Here is a 27,731-nt window from a genome sequence, read left to right as displayed (position 1 = left end):
CTCACTACTTACCCTTCCAGTTGCAGTGAAATCTCACTCCAAATCTCCTGAGGATCAACTGCTGTCTAGCCTCAGTCCATGTGACTAGTTTGGGGCTCGAGTCTCAGCTCTAACACATCACTTAAGCCTAAATAAATCTGCATTCTATATGCAGGCCACAAAGATTGGTTCTGAGATGGGCATGCATACCCTGCTCTACAACTGCAGTGAATCCAAGAGCTTGTGTAATAACAGCTACTAGGAAAAAAATCTCTCTTGGAAGATGGACTTCAACTTGGGTAGGTGTAAATTTAGGCACGTACAGTCTCCTTGCCATTCAGAAGGGACATCGTATCCCAGAAAAGTATTAACACGGAAAGAGATGAGGGAGAAATCACGTCTTGTGAAACTGTCTAGGCTGTGTATCATGACTCACTTAAGACTGATCATATCCTTTGTTTGTTTGTTTTTTAGTAAAGACTCCCAGCTTATTTACATGGAAGCACAAGAACAAAACCAAGGCAAGCAGAAGAGAAAAAAGTGCTTCCAGCTGCTATTTAGGACGCTAAACTCAGGGAACAAAATTGGTAAATTTTTTTTTGGAAAATAATCATTCTGTATCTCTATATAAAACAAAGTTATTTTCATGAAATCAGCGTACATTTTTCAATTGCTTTAACCAAGCTTTTAGATATAAATTCATATTGCCTATCAAAACAAAAACCCACAAAAGGAGAAATAATTTAAAAAATAAAAATGTTTCCTGCTCAAAATGTTAGGGCATATAAAAAATGAGAATGTGAGTAAATAATGCTATTTTTAACTGTAGTATTGAAATCATTTTCCTCACAGTTATAATAATCAAAGTGGGGCAAATTATGGTCATTGACAAGGTACTTAATATTATAACGTTACTGATTTAGTGCTCTATAAAGATAAAACATTCAAAAATAAATATTTTATGTTTTAAATAATGCATATTAAATTTTAATATTTTGTATAACAGTATAGAAATTTTATTATTTGCTAATTATACCATGATAAAGCTGAAAAAATTTTAATAAAAATATAGAAACATTAAGATAAAACATACAAATGCTCAAATCAAAACATTCAGAATACAGAATATCTTCACCCAGCTCACGTACCTGTGTTCATATCAAACGTCCAGGCAGGAACGTGATCCCCTGCACTTACATCATTTGTATGTAGAAGGGGGAGAGAAACTTGAATGGAGCCATCCACCTTTAATTCTTTTCCTCCAGAATATATTTTCACACATATTGCAGCAAGAGGAGTCAATTCAGTGCTTTCAAAACCTAACAAAAGACAGTTCATTAAAATATACCTGAAACACAGACTGTAGTTATATGTTAACAACACATTAATAAGGGCCTAACACATCCAGTTCTATTTCACCCAGGGATATCCATTTAATATCAACTAGATACTGGCTTCTAATTAAGGATTTTTAAACTATAAAATAGATCATAAATGAATGCTATACTTATGTAATGTTGACAAATCAATATGAGCCTTAAGATCTAATTCTCTTTCATCTGATTTAAGGTCACTGGAATCTAATTCAATGTTTTTAAAAACGTGCAAGACCAACAGGAAGGCCGTCTCTCCGAGGAGGAGACACAGCTGAATGATAAGGTAGCATCCACGCAGAGACCTTAGGGAGGAGCTTTCCAGGCAGAGGGATCAAGCCCACAGCCCCCAGTCAGAAGTGGTCTTGGCATGTGTCAGAAAGAAGACTGGAGGGCAGAGGGAGATGGAGACAGCACAGGGGCTTGGAGGCCATGGAAAGGAGCTCTCATTATCACTACCACCGCACCTGGTAGATGTCTTCAGCCATCAGTCAGGGAAACCACTGGCTTATTGAAAATTTAAATATACCATTAAATATACCATTAACTTCCATAAACTTCGTGAAACAGTACAACCATATCCATAAGATGAGCAGAGTGATGCCATACATACTCTGGAGACGAGTTACACTGGTAAGTAAGGCAACGTAAATACAAATAAAGTGCTATGTGATCTGTAAGGAATTATGATCTCTTAAACTATAAAGCCAGCTGGCTTTCTAAAGTGACTGCTCTTAACTCCACCCCCCAGTTCTATGTAGTCAGTAGCTTCACATAACTGAATGCAGCCAAAACTGATGAGATCGCTACACCACTGTTTGGGAGACGGCTAACTCAAAAATGAAGGAAAAAAGAATGGTACAAGGGGAAAAAGAGACTGAAAGACAATGAGGAGGAGGAAACTAACAAAAATTTTTCACACTCACAGAACTCTAGAACTGTGCAATCCAGTACAGTAGCCACTGGCAGCATGTGGCAATTTAAATTTAAAGGAAATTAGCAATTTAGTTCCTCAGTGACCACAAGTGGCTAGCAGCTACCATGTTAGGCAGAGCAGAACATTCCCATTCTACAGCAACGCTCTAGAACTTTTAAAATGTTAGCAGCATTCTCCAGATAATTGAAACATTTAATGAATAATCTCAAAAGCAGGTGGCAGAGGAATGCCGGAGGGCAGAGCACATTACAAGTCCTTCTCCGAATCTAGTGAGTCTTGTCCATAAACACCCTCCAGTGCCACGTGTGCTTCATCTGTGGTGGTGTATGCTGGTAGCATTCTTCTGATGCTTTGATTTTGAGCATTCCTTTGGCAGGTGGCTTAGGTTGGCTTCCTCAAGAAGCAGACCCTGAAATAATCTGGAGGAAGCACCCACCACTGAGGGAATGGAGGAGTAACAAAGAAGAAGGAAGGAAGCCAAGACGTGTTAATGGACAGGTATGTACACTTTATGGACTCTATCTGTCATTGGTTGAGAGCTTGCCCCTCGTGAGGGCCAAATCTGCTTCCTGGACCAGGGAGTGCCCATGGGCAGAGTCACAGATGTGTGCAGTAGGAAACACAGGCTTGTAACAGAAGAGTGAGGGTCATCTGGCTGGGGCATCAGCAGCATCAGCTAGAGCAGGTTAAAAGAAATAGAAAACTTGCATGCTTATTACTCTGATTTCTGACTGTTCCCCCAAATGATATGGATCAAAAATTTGACTCAGGTAAAACCATAAAAACCATAAAAATTACAGATTGTCTGAAGTCATCTAAAACACTGGAGTTTGTTAGGTGCAACAGTGGAACAAGTGTGGATGTACAGAGGGAAGACAGTTTTTATAGGGGTTATTTACAGGTGAATTGTTAAATAAAATGTAAAATTCCATCATCTCCTTAACTTAGGTCATGACAGCCTTATGTAAATGTATTAGTGCTGTTGAATCTGAAAAATATCTTTTCGTATTTTCTCTCTAAAATTGTAACAATGAAAAGAAAAATTTCCAATTGCTTATCTGAATCTATAAACATTTTTGTAACAAGTATTGATACTTCTGATCAATTTGATAAGAATGAATAGGTCAAATTACAAAAGTATGTATAAACTTCTTAAATTTCCATTTTTAAATTTTTTTTATTTTGCAAAATTACACAATAATCATTACTATTTTCTATAACTTGTTTGCCTCCTTTGGATAAAAATATCCTATAAGTTTTCCATTAATTTGAAATAATGTATGCAGAAGATTCTTGAGTGATCTTTTATTGGACAATAATAGACTTGCCTATAAACATTTTAATAACTAAATTTGTTTCAAAAGTAACATGTCTCCTCCAAAGCTTAAATGGATATCAAATATCTAAATAGTATTTGATGAGAGAGATTTATGTACTTTTTTAAAAAATAGATTTTATATAAATTAGAAAGTACCTGACTTATTGAGAGTAATTCCAGTTGTATACAGAAAATTGTCCACTTTCAAAAATTGTTGTAGAACCGTAAGATAGCCTGTAACGTTGCTAATGTGATGGTTGTCGGGTAGTTTAATTAAGGCTTTTGAAAACTGAACACTTGGTTGAGATTTGGCATCTGAAAAAGGAAGCCTCATTAACAAACAGACAAAACAAACTCATATTAAGCACAGTATCATTGGTCAGGACATTTTACTCTAAGGGAAGCAATTACTTCTAAAACATTACTAACATCTCATATAATTATTATTTTATATTCAGGTCTGAATAAATTAGAAATCTCCCTTTCTTTAGATCACACAAGGCATCTTTAGCCTAGAGACTGCATGATTCTACTGCCCAGAATTCCTTCACCTTCGAGTTTCACTCTAGGGAACCACACATTGACCCATGGCGTTCATGGGGGGGTTCCATTTCTTAAACAGGAATAGTGTGCTTGTCAGAATGGGCTGAAACCAATAAAAAGCATCTCATTATCCTCTTGGCCACACTGATTTGTTGAATGACGGGACTTGTGACAACCACAGTTAATGAGATACTTTTCCCCACTGGATTTTACTTAAGCAGGTCTATGTCAGAGTTGCAAAAGCCACCTTGTGACCAAAAATGAGACTCATGTGAAAATTGAGACAATATTTAAGGAGCAGAGAGTTAAGAAATGGAGAGAGGAAAAACTAGTTCTCAATTATTTCAACTGAAGCCCTGATCAAGCCATGTCTAAAGTTGGTCCCAATCCTACGCTTATCAGTTATTCATGCAGTCAATAAATAAGTGCCTCCTTTGGGCTTAAGCTAGCTTAGGACTGGGTTTTCAGCAACTTGTAACAGAAAGCGTCTCTGACGAGAAGCCATATACTCAAGTGGGTAGGTTTCTCTATCAGAAATTAAACACACATTAAAAGTCTTTCAAATGCCACGCACTCAATTTATATATATTATCTCATGTTAATAACTTTGAATTGACTATCTTCTAGTATAATTTATGGAGAACTCAGTGATAATATTTATTTTTTCTATAATCTACATATCTTTAACAATCCAAGGTTCAACTCTTAAATCACTGAAACTAAAAATTACCAGGAACAATCAGTTAAATTCTTAGGATGAAAAAAGTATCAGTTTTTAAAGAGTTACCTGACCAACTAGATTTTGAGAATTATATTACATTATTTATCATCTATGTATGAAGCTAGAATACCTGGAAAATAAATAGTTAGGGGATATAAAGAAAAACAAAACATCCATAAAATATTATTCTTGTTAAATTACCTTGAGGGAACAATTCAATACCTTTTGATCCCTTACAGGTACTATCAACTTACTCTTTTAAACTGTGTGGCTTAATTATGATGAAAATCCAACTGTCTTCACAACTGAAAACATGTACACTAAAGGGAACAACTAGCTGAGCTTCTCTAAGGTTTTATACATTCCTGAAGTCTCTTATTTCTCCTGCTCCTTTTACTACAAACATATCTACACATTTTCACTATATTTTCACTGTTCAGATAAAGTCCTGGAAGGAAAAATACAAATGTTTAATGGAAATTAAGAAGTGAGGATGTGTACTAAGGAAAGCTTTAACATCAGAAACATCCATCCTTTCCCCACTGGCCTCATCCATGGGTCAACTCTTAGGGAAGTGAGGCAGTAAAAGGAGGGACCTGAGAATTCAGGAGACCTCAGTGTTCTCACGGAGAGGCGCCAAGGCATGGCAGTAGCACCGAGACAGATGAGAGCTCACCACTGCTCGGTACGCTGGCAAAGGAGTGACCCATGAACACACTCACACTGACCCATTTATGTAACCTAGCAGAAATTACGATTTGTAATGGGGTTCGAAGAGCCCAGTAAAGAGCAGGAGTGCCCAAATAAAACCAAAACAAATAAATAAAAACACTGCAGAGGGACTAGGGAGAACCTGATTTCACTAAGGCCCCAGCAGCATAAAATGTGGCCTCTCTCTGTGCACATATAGTTCCTGTTTACTTTTCACCCGTCACACACAGCTCCACATCCATCCGTCCTGCCATGTACCAGCAAACTCAGTTCATGCAGAAGAGTCTACTGCCTCCCTCAGTAAACTACTCCAAGACTAATTGAGCCCTCGTTTAATTTTTTTCAAATGATAGTATTAGATTCTTTTTCCCCAAACATTAGGAATAAATCAGATAGCTTCTGAAAATTAAGAGAATTTCAAAAACATTCTTTTTACCCTCACATTGATCGGACCCCACTTTGAAGTTGTCTGCCTTTACCAGTCATCCGTATTATACTTTAGTTCTAAACATTAATTCCCCAAAAGAAAAACAAAAAGGAAAACCACTGTCATTTATAAAGGTTTGACATAATGTTCAGTAAGAGTCACAACATGGGCTTTCCCCTAAGGACTAGATAAGGGAGGTAAGGATGAAACTCTCATCTTTATGGTTGGTTAAGCAGAGCTCGAGGACAGAGCTTGAATCTGACACCAAATAAGGTGTCTTCCCCCGGGATGTGCAAGTGGGGCAAATCGCATCTGAAGAGCAGATACTTCATCCCCCCAGTCTCAAGCCTTCCCCACACAGGCAGCAGATTAGTGTCAGAGGCAGGAATGAAGGTGACCTGCAAACTAGAAAGCCCCAAAGGGCTGCGTCCCTTCCCCAGTTTCAGCAACCACTAAAGTCCAGCAAGAGGTGGGATTTGGAAAGAAGTTCAAAAGCTCTTTCCAGTATTTGAGGTCAAATGTTCTATTGAGGGTGGCTAAAATAGGAAAGAAGAGAATGATTTCCATTACACACACACTCACACACACACATACGTTTGATAGTGAAATAAGAATCAGTTCAGATCAGTTTATCTTCAGTACTAATCGTCCCTGATCAATTTAGATTTTTCCCACTTTATCATCAACATTGATTCATTAGTGAAGTATAGTTATACAATATAGTCACTTTTAAGTGTTTACTTGCTAGCTAAGTAAGAAGTGGTGTACTTACCAGCTAATTTTCCAGTAATTAAAACAGTGTCTTCAAATAGCCATATATTTGCTTGGCTTTGCGGGAACAGTGAAAGTGTAACTGATGAATATACTGTGAAAGATAACACAATTACAATATTTTATTAAACATGGAGGGAAAACCGGAACAAGTATAGTTCTGTTCCAGCAGGTCCTAAAAATGAGGGGAAAAACAAACTGTGTAATGGGAAAAGCAATTCAGAACAAAGGAAGTATGCATGTAAAACATGATGGAGGGGAGAAGAGAACATAACTAAGTGAGAAGATTGGGCATCACTATTGTATTTCACTGATCTTTTATTTCATACGGTAGTTTGTACCAAGGTGACTAACCAACCCCAGATATACAGGGTCAAGTTAAATGCTTGAACAACCCCCTGCTATTTTCTCTATATGACTGTTACTTGTTTCCTTCTTACAATTTTTAAAACCTTTTTTTCTTGGCCCCCTGATGCAAGGTTCTCTGAGATCAAGAGCACATCCCCTCTTCTTTAACTTCCTACACAGGGTGCAGTGCTCTTCCTCACACAGTGTGGTTTGCCCAACAGACGGAGTTGGCAGAGGAGGAAACAGCTTAACACACAAAATGACCCACAGGCCCCTGTTAGTCACAGCCAGGATGGGGCTGAACCGGCCTGAGGGAGTGAGCCCCTGAAATGCATAAGCACAGACCGCCCCGCAGATAACTCAGTTCTTTCAAGATCAGAAGCAGGAAGCAGGGACAAAAGGCCATCATTTTATAAGCAAGAACAAATCAAATAAGCTTACCAATCCTGCAAAAGAAAAATGTGTTTTGACGGGTTACCTAAAGAACGAGTTCTCATTCATCTCTCACCTCCATGCGATGTATTTAAATATCAACAGAAAGGACAGAAGATCCCTAAATAACTTAGGAAAGGATAAAAACACACGTGCATGGGAGTACTTCTAATATTCTGCGATACTTCAAAGAGCCGAAAAGGAAATGTGGAAAAGGCAGGGTAAAACCTAAAAAGCATATAGTGACGTATGGATAGATGTAAAACAAAATACATTTTCTTAAGTAGGAAAAAACACTACCAAATGTAAGCGTAATTTTAATTGAGAATACATGAACATTTAGACTGACTACTGGATTTATTAGATTGAAGAGGGCGTGGTAGGGCAGAAGCTAGGTCCTTTAGAGGATTATAATCAGGGCATTATCCCATATCTGGTCACTTTCTTAGTCATAGGTGGGTTACAAGGGGCAACCCAGACAGCTTTTCAAGGTTATTAAACCTGAGGTGAATCAAATCTCACTAAAACTTACATTCAAATTTCCTTTTACTTAAAAAAATGTTTCTGATTATAAAAGGGACGTATATCTACTCTGGGAAAGGTGAGAAATACAGAAAAGGAAAGAAGAAAATAATGGTCATCGCACCATATCACAGAGACAACCATATTAGTATTTCAGTGTAGCTCTTCCTGGAGTTGTCCTTTGATTTTTTTAAAAACTAGGGAGTATGATTGAGTATGATAGTTTCACCCTGCTTTTTCACTTAAGATAACATTGTAAGCATTTTTGTACCAAAGTAGAAACTTTTCATAACACTTTCAAGGTCACACATTTCATTTCTTAAAGTATCAAGATTCACTTAACCACTATGCTGCATAATAGTGTATATTTAGATTGTTTCCATTTTCATTATTACAAAATATTTAAATCAACATCCTTGTGCGCAAATGTCTGTCTACTTTATCTCTATGTTTGTTTTTAGGATAGATTCCTAGCAAAGATTCTGAAGATTTTTAAGCCCTTGACACTCATATTTCAAAGCTGTTGTCCAAATAGTATTGCTGACTTCTGGTTCCACCAACACTGTTTGAGAACACCCATCCTGCCTCACTTGTCAGTACTGAATATGTCCACTTTTTGAAAGCTTTTCTAAGGTGAAAAATCTAAGAAACATGGTTTGTTGCTTCTTTTTGTTTGTTTGGTGTACTTAGATTATTTGGAAGGTAAAACATTTTATATTTATTAATCATTTGTATTTCCTGTTTTGAAAGTTGCTAAGTCATAATTTTGTCCATTTACTTTACTTAGGCAGGGCCTTGGTATTTTTTTATTGTTCTGTATGAATTTTGCATATTAAGAATATCATTCATCATTTCCTATATTTTTCCTAACTTTTTTATTATGCTGAAATCTACCTTTTATGACATCTTTCATTGCTTTTAAGTTTAAACAGACCATCCTAATTTACAAAATCAGTTTATATTTAATGATTCAATTTTCCACATTTGAACTCTCTGAAGCAATATATTTTAGAATATGTATCCAAATTAATTAACTCTAAATAGTTAACCAAAATATCCCAACACTACTTATTGAATATTCAGCTTTTTCTCAATTATTTATAATGGCATCTTATCAATAGATTGTATCTTTATACATACTAGTATCTGATTTGTACCACAGTTCAAATCATAGTTCGGTATCACAATTTTAATTTTGTAGCTATAAAGTATTTTAGTCATCTGGAATAGCAAATTACCTCTAGTAAATCTTCTTTTAAAACAGGATTCCCAGGTATTTTTACACATTTATTCTTTAAGGATTATTTTGCCAAGTTTTTTTATTATGCAGTAAATCTGTAAATTAATCTGGGAAGAATGAAAGTCTTTTCAATATTCAGGCTAATAAAAAAAATATGATATTTTTCCAGTTATCTGGTGTTTTAGCTGATTTGGGGGGATTTTGGGGTTTTTTTTTTAGGTCTATCCAGTAACATTTGGTACTTTTATTTTCCCTCCACAGTTACTTCACTTTTTCATTGTTAGGCTTCCCTACGTATTTTGTTTGTTCTTGCTGTTCTGAGAGGGACTTTTTTTTTCATTATTTCTCCTAACTAGTTATGACTTCTGGTGTCTAAGAACTTCTACGACAATGTAAAATACAGACATCTGTGTTTAGTCTCTTACTTTACTAGGATCACCTCTAATGTTTTATACTTAAGTGTGATTTTAAGATACTTGACAATATCTTTGTGGTCCTAGTCTTTAAAAAGTTTGTTCTTGGTTAGGGTGAACTTATGAAATGCACTTCAGACAACTGTTGATATTATCATAGAGTAGTAGTTCTCATTTGTTCTACTACTATGACATACAGAATTATTAAATTTTCACACACATTTGACATCCTTGTAGTCCTGCAAAGAAAAATCCTACTTGGTCTTAACAGCATGCTATATTTAAGTACTTTTTTTATAAAGAATATAAAAAATATTCTTTTTTTACTATTCTGATCTGGATTTTTGCACTTAGAGTTATAGGCAAGATTGGCCTGTAGGGGTGCGTGTATATATGAGACAGTATGCACACATGAGGGCATTTCATTTTGTATCACCTCTGTTAGGTGTCAGAATGAAGGCGTTACTGATTTGGTAAAATGATCTGGGGTACTTTTTCTTACAGCCTTTGCAGTTATCTTTACCTGGAACATTTTACCCATGGTTATTATTCTGCCTCATCTAAAATCAATATAATCATTTATATTCTCAAAATCATTCATTTTACTGATTTAAAATTACTGCCAAATTTGATAGATTTTTTATGATTTTTAAAGCTTTTATGTATTTGTCTTTTCTTTCCCTCATTTTTTAGATTAGCTAGATATGTGTGTAATTTGCTGAATGAACTAGCATTTTGTTCACTATTTTTTCCCAATCTAATCTTTATTATTTCCTGTTTCCCATTTTAGTTGGTTTCTTCTTTCATTGTTTTTCTCACTTTTGTTGGATGAATAGTTATGCTTAATTTGTCTTTTAGGAAAATGAAAGCATTTGAGATCATGAATGTACCTCAAACCCATCCCTACACAGATTTTCTTGTCATTGTTTTATTAAAATTTTGTTCACATGAATCTTACTCAATTATCTAATTCATTTTTCATTTTCTTATTCTAAATTTAAACAGTAGTTCAAGATTCAAATGTTCCCAATATGAAATTAAAATATCTAAATCCTAACAAGAACCACCACAATAAAAAATTTAAAATTTTAAAAAGACTGATTATCTAATGTATTATCCTTCCAATCAGTCAGGCTTGTATTCTGGCACCTTGTATGTCCCATTCTTTCCAATGTCCAATTAGTCGGTATACTAAGTCCTACCAATTTTTTTCCAGCTTTACTGAGATACAAGTGACACCTCACGTCATCTAAGTGTAAAGTATACCACGTGATGATCTGACGTATGTGTATGCTATGAAATGATTACCCCAGTAATTCCTCACTCTTCCCCAAGTATGCCCGTGGTGCTCACCTCTCCTCTCCATTTCCTCTCCTCCATCAGGCTATGGCTACAGTCCACCAGCACAGCCCCAGCTTCATAGCCAGGCTCCCTGAATTCATTTTAGCCCCGTGGTTAGCCTATTTAGACACTATCAAATAAATCCAGTTTCTAAACAACTTCCATTCATGTGCTCAAGAACCTAAGAGAACAGCTTTATTATAATCCAAACTGTTTGTCTCATCTTTTGAGAATGTCCTTTTGTCACCTGGCCCTTACTTTACGTAGCCCATCCCTCTTCCCACTAAGCCCGTGGGCGTGGCACGCCCTTCAGCGCCACACCAGCCTTGTAGCAGAGCACAGCCCTTGCTCAGGATTCCTTCGAGCCCCTGTAGAAGGAAAACGGCCTTCATGTTTTCTTCAGACTCACACTCCTTTCTAACCTCCTTATACTAACTTCACACAGATAGTCTCCATTTCAGTCCACCAGAACAAGATATTCCCAAAGCAGAGATAAAAGCCATTGGCATTTGGCAAAGGCAAAAAACTGTCTAAGGGCTTACTTGGCATTCTCCCGGTGTTCCAAGGCAGAGAGGTCAACACGTAGCCATCTTTGTAAGCAATAATGGTTAGGCTGAGTCCTAGTTTATAGGGCACTCTTATCAACACTGCTCCGTTGTTTTTCGTCACGGTGGAATTTGTCTTCGTGTAGTTGACAAACACTTCTACAACTGCTTGACTCAGGTACTGACGACTGATGATGTCATTCACCTGGACTTTCAGCATAAATACAGACACTGGAAGAGAAAAAAGCCAGAAACGGCAGCACATTAGATCCTAGAAAGCGAATGTCTCTATACTTTAAGGTGTGATTTAAGACATCGGAACAACAGTACGACTTTTGAAAAACTTAGGAAATACGTACACGTGGGTGTATAGAAAAAGGTGTTTAAAAACATTCCAAATTCATTACTCTTTCTAAAACTGAATAAATTCAAATTTATTATTAAGAAGGCACAGAACTATCACTCCATTTTCTCTGCCAATTAAAAAGAAGAGAAGTGAGAACAGTGAATAATGGAAAGACAGTTTCTCACTTTAGGAAAATGATTTTTACTTTGTGTCACTAATTTCTAATATCATCAAGTTATATGGATATAATACTAATTCAAAATACAGTCAAAGGTCTTAGAATAAAATGCCATCGCACTAAACCCATTAGTGTGTGGCTAGCTCCTTTATTTTGTTCTGCAGTCTGGAAAGCAGGGGATGTGTTTCAGTGCCAAATTTCAAAATATCAAAACAAAATCTCAGATGGACCTAGAAAATATTATGCTTAGTGAAATAAGTCAGACAGAGAAAGATGAATTCTGCATTATATCACTTATATGTGGAATCTAAAAATAACACAAGTGAATGTGTATGAACAACAGACTCACAGATACAGAAAACAAACTTAAGGTTACCAAAGGCGAGGGGACAAATTAGCGGTATAGGATTAACAGATACAAACTACTATATATAAAATAGATAATAACAAGGGTATATTGTACAGCACAGGGAATTATAGCCATTATCTTGTAATAACTTATAATGGAGTATAATCTGCAAAAATACTGAGTTACTATGCTGTACACCTGAAACTAATATGGTAAATCAACTATACTTGAATTTTAAAAAACTTTCTCTAAAATATAAAAAGCATTATCCATTAAATGTATAACAAAACATACTAAGATAATAAATTGAAGAAAATATGAATTAAAGCTTGTTTCTACTTAAACCTCTAGCCTTGCAGATCTTGACAATGTGTTCATGAATTTACCCATGGTAATGTCTGACTACAAAAGAACTTTACCACCATGGAAATGCCTTTGCAAAGCCTGTATCACAACACCTTTGCCAAAGATGCCTTCTCCTCCACTATAAATGGACTCACCAGCCATTCCCTAAATGTATGATTTTGGGTAAGTTACCTACCTCAGTCCATTTGCTCATCTGTAAAATCAGAAGAATAGTAGCTACTCTGAGCTAATAAAATAAAATAATGCAAATAATGTACTCAGTACAGTGGTTGTCAAATCAAATGTCAGTATTATTTACAACAAAAATTATTATTCCATAATTGGAAACCACATCACAAATAGGAGTACATCAATAAGAAACATCTCTTAAGGATCAATTATGCTGCTATGCATTTGTATAAACCCACTTTTTTCGATAAAATTTTTAACAAGGACATCACGTCAGGTAAAAAAATCCTAGTCAACATTGACTGTGTTGCAATATTGCTGTAAAATTGTCATATCTTACCTATTCTTTCTTAAAATAAGCTAGACTTTCAGTTGCTTTGGGACCATAACAAAGACATTTAAAACACAAATAGGACCATTGTAATAACTGCCCAGTCCTAGGGAAGGTACCATCCAGCAAGTTAGAAAATGGTCCTGATCCTGTTAAGAATCTAACAATGAGGTTAAATGTTATCCAAACAATTCTTTATATAGTCAGACACAAACACATTTTTGTATATTTCCTCATATACGATAATAATTAAAGCTCTAATAAGAACTCAAATGTATTGAAGGTTAACGGGCCAGGCATTGTGTTAATTTTTAAGTGCGTCATTCCACTTAACTCTTCAAAAAGAACCCTCATTAGAAAGATACAATTGTTGTCTTCATTTTATATGTTGGTAACTGCGGGTTAGCAGGTTTATAAGTCAGCCGTGGAGGAAACAGGACACAAACTTGGGACAGTCTCTCCTCAAAGCTTGTGCTCTTACACTATTGCTTTACAACTGCCTGATTATACTCTTAAAAGCTTACTCTTAAAATAAGAATAATTAACTGTGGGGGAAAAAGGAAGGATTAAATCCTATAGAGTCATACCATAAAATGAGGTTCCATTAGTCTGCCTGAAAAACTGTTAATTTCCCGGGCAACAGTTTTATATATATATTCAAATGTGAATATGGAAAATAGATTACAGGGCAAAACATAGATACCTGATGTTCATCCGCACCTCCACTTTCTCAGCATTATTAACAATAGAAAAAGCCTCGTCACAGGTTAAATTATTTGAGAGTAGTCATTACTGTCACTACTGCTGATAGGAAGATTCAGGAGCGTCAGGTACTGAAAGGTCAACTAAACCCTGGGCCTCAACTCCAAGTGATCCTCGAACTATTTAACTTTTCCCTAACATACGTTCATCCCATTACTATGTTTTCACACTAAAATAAAACGATGTTTCTAACAATTTTACATCAAAATGTGAAAAAGGGCTATGAGTAAACCCATGTTCCTGGTTCCAAGTTTTATGTATATTATCACAAAAATCTCAGTATACCTTTGCAAAATATGTAATATCAAGTCCATTTTACTGATGAAGAAACGAGAATGCAGACACTCGGGCCATTAGGCAAAATTCTTCAAGTCTCAGTTATTAAGAAGCTGTGACAGCCTTCAAGTGTTCCCCAACCATGAAGGACTCCAAAGCCATTTTATACCATATTACAGTGAGTCTTGGGGTCATGCTACTTAAGTCAACTCAAGAAATGTATGATTGCAATCATCATGGAGAACTTACATTGTTATATAACATCAATTATAAAGAAAAATGTATCCGTACACACACACTGATGCCCCATAGCATGGCTTTAAACTCAAATGGGAAACAACTCTTGATTAAAAGAAAAAAAACAGGTTGGAATAGATACAGCATGATGGTCTCCTAAACCAAATGTCCTTGGATAGTTTTTTTTGTACTAGGTGGACCTATGTGTAGAGGACAAGTACCTGCTGCTCAATTCAAAATACTTCTTTCAGCCACTTGCCTCTAATCCCCTAGACAAAATTTTTGAGCCACTGGCATAAAGCATCTAACTATGCGGGCCAGTCTGCCAGGCCCTTGAAATGTGAATACAGACACCCAGAGGCCAACAGACGCTGGAGCAGAATCATTATGAGAGGCTATGAGCTCCTACCCTCTGTGCTTCCCTGTGCTTCCTTGGTCCTTCTGCTTCGGGAAGCTGGGTCTGTAAGCTCCTCCTGCCAACCTGTGAGCTGTATCAAAATCCCTCCCCCAGATTCTGCAGCCAGAATTGGGTTCTGCTGCTTGCTTCCAAAGCAAGTACCTTAAATGACATAAGATACAACTGTAAATATAGGCTATTTTACTTAATAAGATATCCTATTTTTTAATAAGAGAAAGCAAAGAAGGAAAACATAGTGTACCCAAAATATGACAAACCATATAAGAGGAAGACTGCACACAACTGAAAGATAAGGGAATTAAGATTCCTTTTTGAAATTTGGTAATGGGTCTTATTCAAACTGAATGTATATACAGTGGCTCCTTTAACATTTTCAAGAATGGGACTCAACAGGGAATTTTTATTAATTCATTTGCTCCAAAGGTTAATTTCAGAAATTCTCAGAGCCTTTGGATTTAGAGACAAATTCCAATGTGTAGTAATAGCTTAAGCTAAATTCATTTTTAAAAACTCTGCATATTCCATCTGTTTCATCCTTGTAAATGTACAGTTGCCAAAATAAGACACCCTAACACCTCCTGGCATTCTGAAGCTGGATTTAATTCACAAAATGTTTTCCAAAAATGTTTTCTAATCCAGAATGGGTGATTTTATTTTTTCACATGTAATATAATGTTAATATAATAAATTTGATAAGAAAACTGAATATCAAATTCAGAAAAAACAAATTGGAAAGATCAAATCTTGGCTATCAAAATCACAGCCTCCCTCTCTGAGGAGATCCCCTATATCTATCTGCACCTCAGATTACCTAATAGACGTAAGGCATCAAATAGGCCTGACCAGCACCGTTCTCTCTAGCTCAAATGGGAAAAAAACTAGTATTTGTAATAATAATTTGTCATACACACACATACACACACACCCTGCTCCCTCAGGCCCAGAGCTAGAAACTTTATACATGTTGTCCAATTTCATCCTAATACAAACCTGCAAGACTTCCCCTCATTTTAAGTCAAGGAAATTGAGGCTAAAATTGAGCAGCTACTAGACTACAGGCAGGATTAACAGGTTTATCTCACTCCAAGCTCCATACCTTTTACTCCATACTCTCTCTCACTGGAAAGCCTTAGGACTTTGGTTTTCATCATATTCACTAGCTTACTTATTTCCTCTCAAGCAGTCCAGAGAAGAAAGTGCCATTTGCTGACCCTCTGAGCCATTCGTCCACATCCCTCAGTCTGGTTTTTCTGGCCCAGCACAAGCAGCCGCAGAAACAGCATTAAAATAAAAATTTAAAAAAACACAAAATCTTGGCTGAGAGCCTGATTACAGCAATTAAAAAAGCATGAACAACTCTTCTTCCTCTAAAAGTTATAAAGAACTACTTGCCATGACTTAAACAGGATGCTTCTGACTTCTGTGATGTCAACTGTTTGATCCAACAGCACTGGCAGCCAGAACTAATATATATATCCATAACAAGCCCCCTCACTAGCTCTCTTCTCCACAAAAATACTTTGGCATTTAGACTGGGCAGACTGCATGATTAAATATATGATTTTCAACCAGAGGTGCTTTTGTCTCCATAATCTACCTACTCTCCTCCATTGTATTTTTCAGCTTTCCATGCACATATTATTTTCTCTGTCACTTAATTATAATCATTATGCCCTGCTCACATAATCTTCTTTTCAGTATGTCACCATTGGTCTAAAAATGGTTCAGTATCAAATGGTTTCAACTGTACCCTTAGAAAACATATAATCTAAATGTTGAGAGAAACAAGTAAAAATAAAATACACATCCATGAGCAAAGTCCTGAGGTTGCTGGCAAAGATTTGACTATTTCACACATGGTTAAAAGCATTAAGCAGTGAGAATTACTGAAATTCAAAAGACTACTAAATAGGTATAAAGAAATGTTCTTGAAAAAGCATATTAAAATCAACACTATATTATAGTTTTGCTGTAGGATATAGTTAGGTAACTCAAAGTCCAGAAAGTGTTAAAAAAAAAAAATACTGCTAGCTATTTATTTGGTGACATCTAGAGCTTGAAGTGGGGTGAGCTGGTAATTACAACCCCACTTCTTTTCAAGAGAATCTGACATCATCTTATTATATTGTTACTTTTATGTAGGTTACAACTGTTCCCACAAACTATTTTCAGATTTCTCCAGAACAAAAACTAGCCTACTTCTTTTCAATTATGTTTCAAGCATCTATAGTAACTTCATTTAATACACAACTTTTTCCTCTCTAGGAATATAATGCTAAAAGTATACCAGGTATATAAAGTTTATAAACAGATCACAGATAAAATTTTTGAAGTAAAATATTTTAACAATGAAATAAATTTGTAAAACTTTATTGAGTTTTACAAACTTTAACTTTATTGTGAAATGTTTACCTACATTAATTCATTTGACAAATGTTTATTGACTGCCTACTTTTGGCCATATCTGCTCTAGGCAGGCACTGGGGCTGCAAACACGAATAAGACCCATTCTTACCCTGAAGATTCTGAGGAAGCAACATGGGAAAAAATGGTACTACAGAAGCATACCATAAAGGAGGTTTTTAAAAGGCAATATCGAAATAGACAAGAGAAGAAATTTCCATAGTACTTAATACACTTAATGTCTATGAAATTATGCAGAAATTAATTTAGAATCGATAGGTATAATGATTCCTGTAAGTGTCAGCCTCAAAGACACCTGCACTCCCATGTTCACTGCAGCACTGTTCATAAGAGCCAAGACGTGGAAACAACCTAAATGTCCATCAGCAGATGAATGGATAAAGAAAACTGGCGTAAACATACAATGGAAACTTATTCAGCCTGAAAAAGGAAGGTGATTATGCCATTTGCCACCCAACAACATGGATGGAGCCGGAGGACATTATGCTAAGTGAAATAAGCCAAACACAGAAATAAAATAATGTCTGATCTCACTTGTATGTGGAATCGAAAATAGTCAAACTCATAGAAGAAGAGATTAGAATGTTAACTGTCAGAGGCTGAGAGGTGGGGGAAATGGGGAGGTAATGGCCAAAAGTTGTGAGGTTTCAGTTATGCCAGATAAATAAGTTCTAGAGATCTATTTTACAGCAGAGTGCCTACTGCTAACAATACTGTACTATATACTTAACGTTTCCTAAGGGGGTTGATCTTATGTTAAAGTGTTCTTATCGCAAAATAAAAATAATAATAATAATAGGGCAGGAGGAGACTTTGGGAGGTGATGGATATGTCTGTGGCCTTGATGGTGGTGATGGTTTCACAGGTGTATACTTATCCCCAAATTCATTAAGTTATATATATTAAATATCTACAGCCTTTACATGTCAATCATACCTCAGTAAAGTGGTTTTAAAAAATAAGTATCAAAAAACATCGATCTACTATCTACTTTGGAATCAGCTCACCTTATTTTTTGAACAGGAAAAATGTCAACACTTTGAGTTCAGATCTCTAAAGGGCCTGCCCATTCATTCTCTTCCGTTTTCCATGATCTGAATTTTTGGTTCATTCCAGGGGTGACTTTATGGTGAGACCCCAAAAGATGCTATGACCTAAATCAAACTTTACTGAGGGCATTCAGAGGTCTAGTTTGTTCTCCACCTACCATTTTCATACAAAATATTCAGTCGCAGAAATCTTAGCACGGAGCTAGCTATAAAGATATCTTAGGATGTAAACAGAAAACATTTGGTTCCAAATTTAATTGCCAAGGTATTTAAAACCTTTAGTAGAGACATAATCATGGTTTCACTAAAGAGAGTATCAATTATTTCCCAACTCTTCAGCCTAGTGTTCAAAATCTGACATCTGGCTACCACCTCCCACCCGAGCCTAATTTCCCACTAACCACTCTTTTACCAGAGATCAGCAAACTACAGCCTACAGGCCAAGTCCGACCTGTGGCCTGTTTTTTAAATAAAGTTTTATTGGAACAGTGCCAGAGTATTCATTTATGTCTTGCCTATGGCTGCTTTTGCCACAACAGCAGAGGCCATGTGGTCTGCAAAGACAAATTATTTACTCTCTGGCACTTTACAGAAAAAGTTTGCTCATCTCTGCTCTATACTGTTACATAAATGGATCACTGCTCACTGTCGAGACCAGTCCACTTCCCTGCCACATTATTCATTTCTTTCTTCTATCTGAAAAGCCCTTTTTAAATCTCTATCCATCAAAAATCCTAATCGATCCTTCAAAGTTTAGGTCAAATGCCCTTCTTTAGATAAATCTGCCCTTGGTTGGATGGAATCTTCTCTTCTGTACTGACTAGTCTGATGGTGCATGATATGTTGTGGCATCTGTTTCACTTTCTGTGTATTTGTCTTCTCCATGAGAATAACCTTCTTGACAGCCAATATTGTTTCAAATTCAGCCGTGTTTTGCCAGAGTTTAGTTAAGGGGTTTCGCATGTAGATGATGGACGAATGGAACAAGGGTGAGGAGGAAGGGAGGCAAGGTAAGAAGAGTAGGAGAAAGAAGAAATGAAGGAAGAGGGGAAGAAAAAAAGAGGATAGAGGAGATCAGAAGTGGCCAATCCCCGGGGAATTACAGCCAGCTTTCCAGCCCCAGTATTTGGTAAAATTTTGAGCTTAATCCCATAGTTGCCAGTGAGAAGTCTTTTACAGTATGACAGTAGCCACAAAAATAAATAAATATTAAGATTCCTTTTCCTTTTGGAAATTAATAGAAGTTTTCCGTATTTTTCATAAGAATATTTAACTTGGAAATTTTGACTAGAGAGCACAGAAGCAAAACTTGCTAAATAAATATAATACAACATTACTACAGCAAAGATTAGATTTGATTTACTTTCACTATTACAAAACAAAACTCACCAAGCAGTTTTACAGTTCTTTCCCCCAGGGTACCAGCACAATTTCCCTGTTTAATTAGAAGGAGGGCTGAAAGTTTAGAAAAGAACGAGGACAACAAAGGAGCTTATGAAAGAAAGGACCATATTATTCCACATCCTGTAAAGCAGAATGGAAAGGGCTTCCGCAGTTTAATCTTTACAGCATTTCAAATATGGACACACAGCCTCCTTCTTTTAAAGGGACAAAAGGGTGCTGAATCAAAGAAAAAGTTCAATAAATTAGAAAAGCCTCCTTTTCATTGCTTAAGCAGGAGATTTGATCCAAAATTCTTATTGGCTTTGGAGTTTAAAAGGAAAACAACAAACAAAAAAAACAACCTGTGCCTGTTTGAAGTATTGCACTAATATTCATCACAGAGAAAATGTCAAATCTGAGAAGAAATTATAGACAGAATAAGGACATGATCTCCAAAGGTGAAAAATGTTATGGAGCAAGTGAAATACACATTTTCTCCACCAGGACCAGAGGCTTAAATCAGTGCGATTCACCAAAACTAATGAAAAAGATACCATAAAAAAAAAAAAAAAAAGAGTCCTTATAACTTAAGAACAAGCACACTGCAGACGACTCAGTAGGGAACAAACGAGAAAGTGAGCCATTAGTACTTGGACTCAGTCCTTTCTGCCGACCCAAAGGGCCCTCTTCCTCAGGGGAAATAAATCAATCTGATAAATAAATCAACTCCTAAAGCATGCTGTCCAAACTTCCTACATAGGCATTTCTCATCCTAAGCTTTATCTTTTCTTCTTACTTTTCCATCCTACCTCAGAATCACATTTATTCAGTCACATTCACCCACCATGCATTAATTAAGTACACTATATATGAAGGCACTAAGTGTGGAGTGACAAGAAGCTACAGCCCAGTGGCCTCAGAGATGAAAAGGATGGGAGGAAAATACGAGGGTTTTTTTTTTCCTGAGAAAACAGCACAAAAATTTAAAGACTGAGAAAAGAACAATGAGGTTAAAAAGAATACGTGAAGGCCCCGCCAAAAGCAGGAATGAGTGAGCTGAGAAAACGTGAGAAGTGGATCTTCCTCTTGGAGGAAAGATGGGAATTGAGCAGCCCGCCCAGCGAGCACATGCTGACCGACCTCGGCTCCTTCCCTCAGGAAGGTAGGTCCTTGTCTGATGCTGCGCCCCACTTTGTCTCTGGGCTTCCTCCCCCGCCCCCACTCCATCCTCACCCCGCCTGATCCACATCGGCCCCTTGCACTTCCCTGAACCAGGCTAGTGCCTCCTCCTGGGTCTCTGCACAGGCTGTTCTTTCTGCCTAGAATTCTTTTCCTCCAGATATCCAAATGGCTTAACCTTCTCAAAGTCTTTGTCAAAATTACACTTCTCATGACTCCTACCCTCCCAGTCCTTCTTAGGCCCCAAGACCACTTTCAAGTTCAGTGATTCACCAGAAGAACTCACACCACTCAGTGCAGGTCATACTGTAGGACTTATTACAGCAAAGGGTAAGACTAAAAACAACAGGAAGAATAAACGCATCTGCCAAGCCCAGAGAAGTCAGACATGAGCTTCCAGGTCCATCTCTTTCTCGATTTATGTAAGACACAATTCCTCTCTAGCTGCGAGTTGCAGGGACACATGCAAGGGTGTCACAGGGGTGCTGGTCCCGCAGACACATCCTTGTTATGTAACCAGCTTTGGTAGCTGAAACACAGGACCCCAGCTTAGATACCAGGTATATATCATAAACTTACTAGCTAATCCTGAGAAGCCTTGACAAGCTGGAACAGGACAGCCCATTGCTCTGGGCATACAAAACATCATCGTTCATTAGTAACATACAGAACATTCCAAGAGCCTAGTCCCAGGAACTGGCCAAGGAACAATCCTGGTTCCAGGCTCCCCTGGAGACATCAAGGATTGAGCAACCACTCTCCCCACATCCTAAGCTATTTTTTCCATACTACCTTCTTTAAGTACTGTATAATTTACTCATTATATTCATTTTCTGTTTCCCCTACTAGAATGTTAGCTCTATGAGATCATGAGATTTTCCATTTGATTTACTGCTGTATCCTCAAATACCAATCTTTATTTTTGAATGAATGATTGAATTAATGAATGAATTCCTTATTCTGAAATCATAAAGTGAGACTTTGGGCTCAGAACCACTTAATAATTGCAAGGGAGGATGCAAATGTGTGAGATGAGGTAGACAAGCCTTACAGTGGGGGGTGGGACAAGGAGATAATGTGTAAGCAACCATTTCTGTGCACAGAACTTTTGTAAGTTATATACTTTAAGCAAAGTACAAATTCTTTGATTCTTTACCAATTCTTCCTTCAATAACTTTCTTTAACAGATAGGTTCATTCTTGTGATGTTGAGAAGGAATTTCAAAAGCAAGATTAGGGCCACCATTGTAGCTTTTCCTTAGAAAAGCAATTATATGAAGATTAAGTTCTACTAATTACCCAATTCTAAATAATTGGAAAAAACCCTCTAGCATATCACCAAGGAACCAAAATTGAAGTTTACAATAAAAATGGAAACAAATAATATGGGTGAAAACAAAAGACTGCTATAAGGGGAAAGACCCCACTTGGGGAAATAATTAAAGAATTTTTTAATATAAAGTTGTTATAACATCTATTTCACATAGACTTAGGTTTCTTAATAAATTGCTACTTAAAAGGAATAATCCATTAGGAATCTGTGCATAGTAAGTATTTTTCCCCTAGGTATTTCAAATATATTAACAATGATATATGAGACAAGAAGACCTTCAGAGAACCAACAATCGCTGAATGTTACCTCTCATGAATGTATCAGTGGAAATCAGGTTAGATGAGCGAGCTAGGGTATAATAACCCCTTGGGGATGAATTAAGTATGAATTACTTGAATTGGACACAACACTCCAGCCTCTTTGGCAATTTAATGATTCAATGTCCTTAAGTGTTCCTAACTTAGTACAGTTGATGAAGTCTAGAAAGGACTATGTCATACAGGCCAAAGGGAGAATCAAGCTATTGCTATTTATATAATTAATATCCTAAAGAGTTTGAATTACCAAACTAAAATTCCCCCACAAATAAACCCCCAAAATATTCCCCACCAAGCTTCTAAAAAGGATGTAATATCCCCAAAGAGCAAGTAATTATAAAGTGTGATTACTATTTTGAGCTGCCAACTCTAAACCAGAGGACCTGGAGCTGGAAAGAACTCATTGCTGGAGCCCATGTTAGCACATTTCTCCACAATGGGCTTTAAATTAGGGTCAACTGTCCACACCAACTGGGATGGCCAGCAGCCTCCACCTCCTGCCAAGGGAACAGTCCAGCTGTGTCCGAAGACTGTCATCTCCAAGCCCCATGCAACAGGACAGCTGATTTCTTTCTGTCCTGCAGCAGGGAAGTTCTCTTTACCATCATCTGTGAGATGCAGTCAAATCTCAAAAACATCTTAGAATCAAAGAATACAGGACTGTAAAGTACTTATTATTACAGTGCCTTGAATCCAGTTAAGTGCTTTTTTTTAAGTACCTATTTTTAGTGGTTCCACATATTAATGCTGCAAAGAAATTCTATGATTTCTCTGTTAGAATGTATGCATAGGCTTAGCAATTGAATGTCTAACACTAACAAAATAATCAACAAAAGGTTAGTCAACAAATCCTCTGCTGTGACTAAAACAGAAAAACATCAAAAGCCCAAGATTTGGGGCCACAGTTCCTTAACTGTGCTCGAAGTCACCAAAGGTGACACTACAAACTCACAGGGCTGCCAGAAGATAGTTTAAATTTTCATGGAAACACAATGATACTAACTTCTGTTGGACACCACACTAGCTTGAGAGAGTCCATAATCCAACATCCTCTAGTCAAATCAGTGACATGACATCTTTGTAAAGTTGAGTGTTCAGTGACTGTTCTGATTAAAAACAACAACAACAAAACACTGCATAAAGATGAACATTGAACAGGAAATAAAGATGGCAGTGTGCAGGTTAACTCCAAGGTCTGAGAAGCTATACAGTTTTTAACAGACAATAACACATCCCATTAAGTAATTAGAAAATATGTATTAATTTCAAATGACTACTAAGTTGCTAAAAGATGCTGTCTGGCTAACAAAAAAAATTACTGAGACACTTAAAGGCTGTGAACCAAGAAAGTTTGGGAGTCTGGGTTTGAGCAGTCATTTTATGCTACACATTTTTATTAAGCACCTACTGTATGCAAGATTTGTACTTTACTAGTCACTGTGAGTGATACAAAGAAATGAGTTGCCTTCAAATGTGTACACGAAAGAGTCAAATGGTAAAAGAGTGATAGTACCAAGAAAAGTACACATAAGATGTTTGAGAGTTAAGAGAACTGTGTGATTAACAATGTCAATCAAGCAAGAGATGAATCACACGTGAACGAGTGTACGTCTTTCTAAAAACTGCCTGTTCACATTGTTGTCCTAAGAACATTCCAGGAAACAACTGTTCTTTGAGAAAAACCACTTAGTATTGTAAACACATGTGTCTGCTTAATTATTTTCTGAATGTGTGACTGATCGCTTAAACAAATGCATGAAATATTAAATGAAAATCTTACAGAGCCTCAAGATTATCAGTTTGCCTGTGTTACTGTTGCTACCTTTTCCAGTATGAGCAACGCTCTTGGCCTAGGACAGCAGTTCTCAACCTTGTGTAGACATCAGTATTACCTGGGAAACTTCTACAATATTCCTAGGCCCCACCCCAGTCCAATTAAGTCAAAATCATTGCAGATGGGATCCAGGGAATCAAAGCTTTAAAAGGTCCCAGATGATTCTAAAGTACAGCCAAGGTTGAGAAACACTGACCTAAAAAGATAAGTATATCCCAAGGGGGTAGGGACATGACTTAAAGCCATCCTCTTCGATTCACTTGTTCCGTTTCTTTTAATATAAAATAATTTAAACTACTTATCTCTGAAATGGGCATGCACGTTTAATCCACGGCTTGCCTGTGGTCCCTCTTGCACGCCCCTAGAGGCACAAACACCCCCAGAGAATCAGATACGGGATACTGACCTGAAAGAAAGCTGACCTTGGTGGCTATGTCGATTAATACTTACTTCGTCACTGACACCTGCCATTTGCTAATCATTTATTTCTGTGTCCTTCTCACATTCAAAATACCTCCTTAGCTCAGGGTTTAGTTTCACTCATTTTTTAAATGTTCTATACAGATAATTTGGAAAATACATTGAAAAATAGATAAAAATTAAAAAATTTCCTAATCCAATTCCTCAGAAATAACTTGGATTCCACCCAGTACTTTTAAAAGCATAATATAAAAAATTGATTTACAAAATTAAAAGCATACTGTGTATGTGCGTATAATTGTGTATATGTTTATATAAGCATGAAGTAAGGAGTGAAAGGAACTCACCAAATTGTTGATATTGACTATACCAGCTGGGTCATAGGGTGATACCACTTGACTTGCCACTACATATGATGTGACTTACTACAGTAAGTGCATTATAAGTAGGAAGGAAAACAGAAAATAAGTGATCAAAGAATGTTATATGCTGTTTTTTCGGTTAAAATTGTTATTGTGGCAGGGAGGGTAACAGCTCAGTGGTAGGGCGCGTGCTTAGCATGCGTTAGGTCCTAGGTTCAATCCCCAGTATCTCCAATGAAAAAATTAAAAATTAAAAAAAAATGAAGATTTTTTTAAAGATTATATTCTGAACATGTATCCATGCTATTAAATATTTTTCAAATTACCATATTTCATTACTGAAGAACATTCTATGGGTTACTAGCCATTTAACTAGTCTCCCATTAATGTATGCTTAGTCATTTCTAATTTCTCACATCTGCAAACAATGCTGTAATTAAAATCCATGTATGTATATCTCCATCTGAATTTTCAATTATTTCCTTGAGAGGAAAAATAGTAGGCCAAAAGTAAAAACTGTTTAAAGCTTCTTGATATGTATTATTAAAATGCTTTCCAGAATGTGATACCAATTTACAGTGTAAACATGAGAGTGTTCCATATTTTATTTTGCTGTAGTCAGTATATCAACACGACCGCTCCTGTCTCCCCAGAGAGTTACCATGAAAAATATTCAGTAAAGTTTTGAAATCATTTATTCTATTTTCCTTTTACTTTACCTTTCATTCTTCGTATTATGCGTTGTTTTTTTTCTTCACACCATCTTGGCTGAGAGAGCTTTCTTTTGAGTAAAATTAAATACACAAACAATAGTCTGACAAAGAGCCAATACCTGCTACCTGTTTTGTTGTTCTGGGATGGCATTGGTGAATTTATTGACTTTGTTCACATTAAATAAGATGGAAAGGACTTAATAAAACATCCTCTTTCCCTTTTTCAGAGGGCTTTCTGCTTGTTCTCTCCTTGTTCTCTCTACATGCAAAGTACGTTTAAATCAACGAAGAGAAAATGGAACTTATTTAGAATCTGCAGATACATGCTTCAGCATGGCTTTCAGAAAGGGTCTGAAACCTGTTGTCAGCCTTTCACTTAAGCCGATGAGACCCACCCTGCCAGGAAGGTGGTTAGATTTAAACAGAATGAATCCCAGCATTTTCTCCAGTGCTTCTCTGATAACTTAGTAAGCTGCAGCAATTTCCCTGTGATTAGACACCTGAAAGGAATACTGCCTGGTAAATAGAAATTTAGGTGTTAGAGCAACATTGGGTGCCTGAAGCATCACCACAGCCTGAATACCACAGCTAATGCCATAGACAGAGAGGCAATATAGTGGCCTGGAAATGTCAAAGAAAACGCATCATTCATTAATGTATTTTTTTCAGTGAAAAAAAAAAAACATAAAATGTAAAGATCTTAAAAGACAAAGCAGTACACATTTTGTATGAAAGAAAGGTCCATACATAGCATCACAATGTTTTCCAAAATTCCGATTTAATTCACTTGAGTAAACATTTATTGAAGGCTGGCCAGGCATCAGGTAAAGTATCAGGTCCAGTGCGAGCATGTATCATACTTTCTTTGTGTCAGAAACTATGCTATGTTAAATGTTTATGCTGTTACTGTATTTAATATTACCTAGTTTCAAGTCTAAAGTAGTTCAAAATCTAGTGGTAAAGGCCTAGAAAATGATATGAACAAAGTGTTAAAAGTATGCAGAAAAGGGAAATCTGAATTCTCAGTGAGGGAACGTGAGATATTTTCAAATAGGAATTAACTGAGGCTAAACTCCAAAGAGTAGATAAATTTTAAAATACAGATTTGAGGCAAGGACCCATCAGGAAGAAGGGCTAGCATGAGAAAAGGCACCAAGGTTAGAAAAAAGAAAAGAAAAGCAATGCAGTCAGGGAATGACAGTTGTAGCAAGAAATAAAAAAAGTCTGGGAACAATGGGGGATGATTGGATTCCATCCCACTGTCTGCTTAATGGGAGGCTGAGCAGCGTGTGACAAGGCCTTTTAAGAGAGGTCTCAAAAGACCTCGCTGGGAGCAATTTGTAGAACGGACTTGGATAGTGAGAAACTGGAGGTATCTATTGAAACAGTTTAGGATCAAGTAAAGAGAGTCAAAAGTAGAGCAGAGGCAGTGCAAATCAGGATCAGAAGCAAAAGTGTTTAGCATCTGGCAACTGACAATACTGAGACTGAGGGAAAGTTAAAACGACGTGAGATTTTTGAGCATCAGCAACTAGGGGGACAAAAATATTCCTTTTACTGAACAATTATTCATTGAGTGCCTAATAACTGAGGACGAAGGTGACAGGCACTGATGGTCATCCAAACAGAACAAGATCGCAATACTGCCTAGTCTATGGACTGCAAA

General features: G+C 36.7%; 1 protein-coding gene across 1 annotated transcript in view; it reads right to left on the bottom strand.

Annotated features, from left to right (window-relative positions):
* The window catches only part of FAM171B (family with sequence similarity 171 member B), a 59,090-nt gene that overhangs the window by 11,400 nt on the left and 19,959 nt on the right, over positions 1-27,731 (bottom strand). Inside the window, exons 2-5 of the mRNA XM_031451770.2 lie at positions 11,619-11,852; positions 6,782-6,874; positions 3,764-3,922; positions 1,128-1,298 (exon numbers count right to left, since the gene is read on the bottom strand). Of these exons, the coding sequence (XP_031307630.1) occupies positions 1,128-1,298; positions 3,764-3,922; positions 6,782-6,874; positions 11,619-11,852 (657 nt within the window). The remainder of the gene's footprint in view (positions 1-1,127; positions 1,299-3,763; positions 3,923-6,781; positions 6,875-11,618; positions 11,853-27,731) is intronic.

The sequence above is a fragment of the Camelus dromedarius genome, chromosome 4 (genome assembly GCF_036321535.1).
Source record: "Camelus dromedarius isolate mCamDro1 chromosome 4, mCamDro1.pat, whole genome shotgun sequence".
Lineage (NCBI taxonomy): Eukaryota > Metazoa > Chordata > Mammalia > Artiodactyla > Camelidae > Camelus > Camelus dromedarius.
The sequence above is the reverse complement of the archived record's forward strand: the minus strand, read 5'-3'. Positions and strand labels throughout refer to the sequence as shown.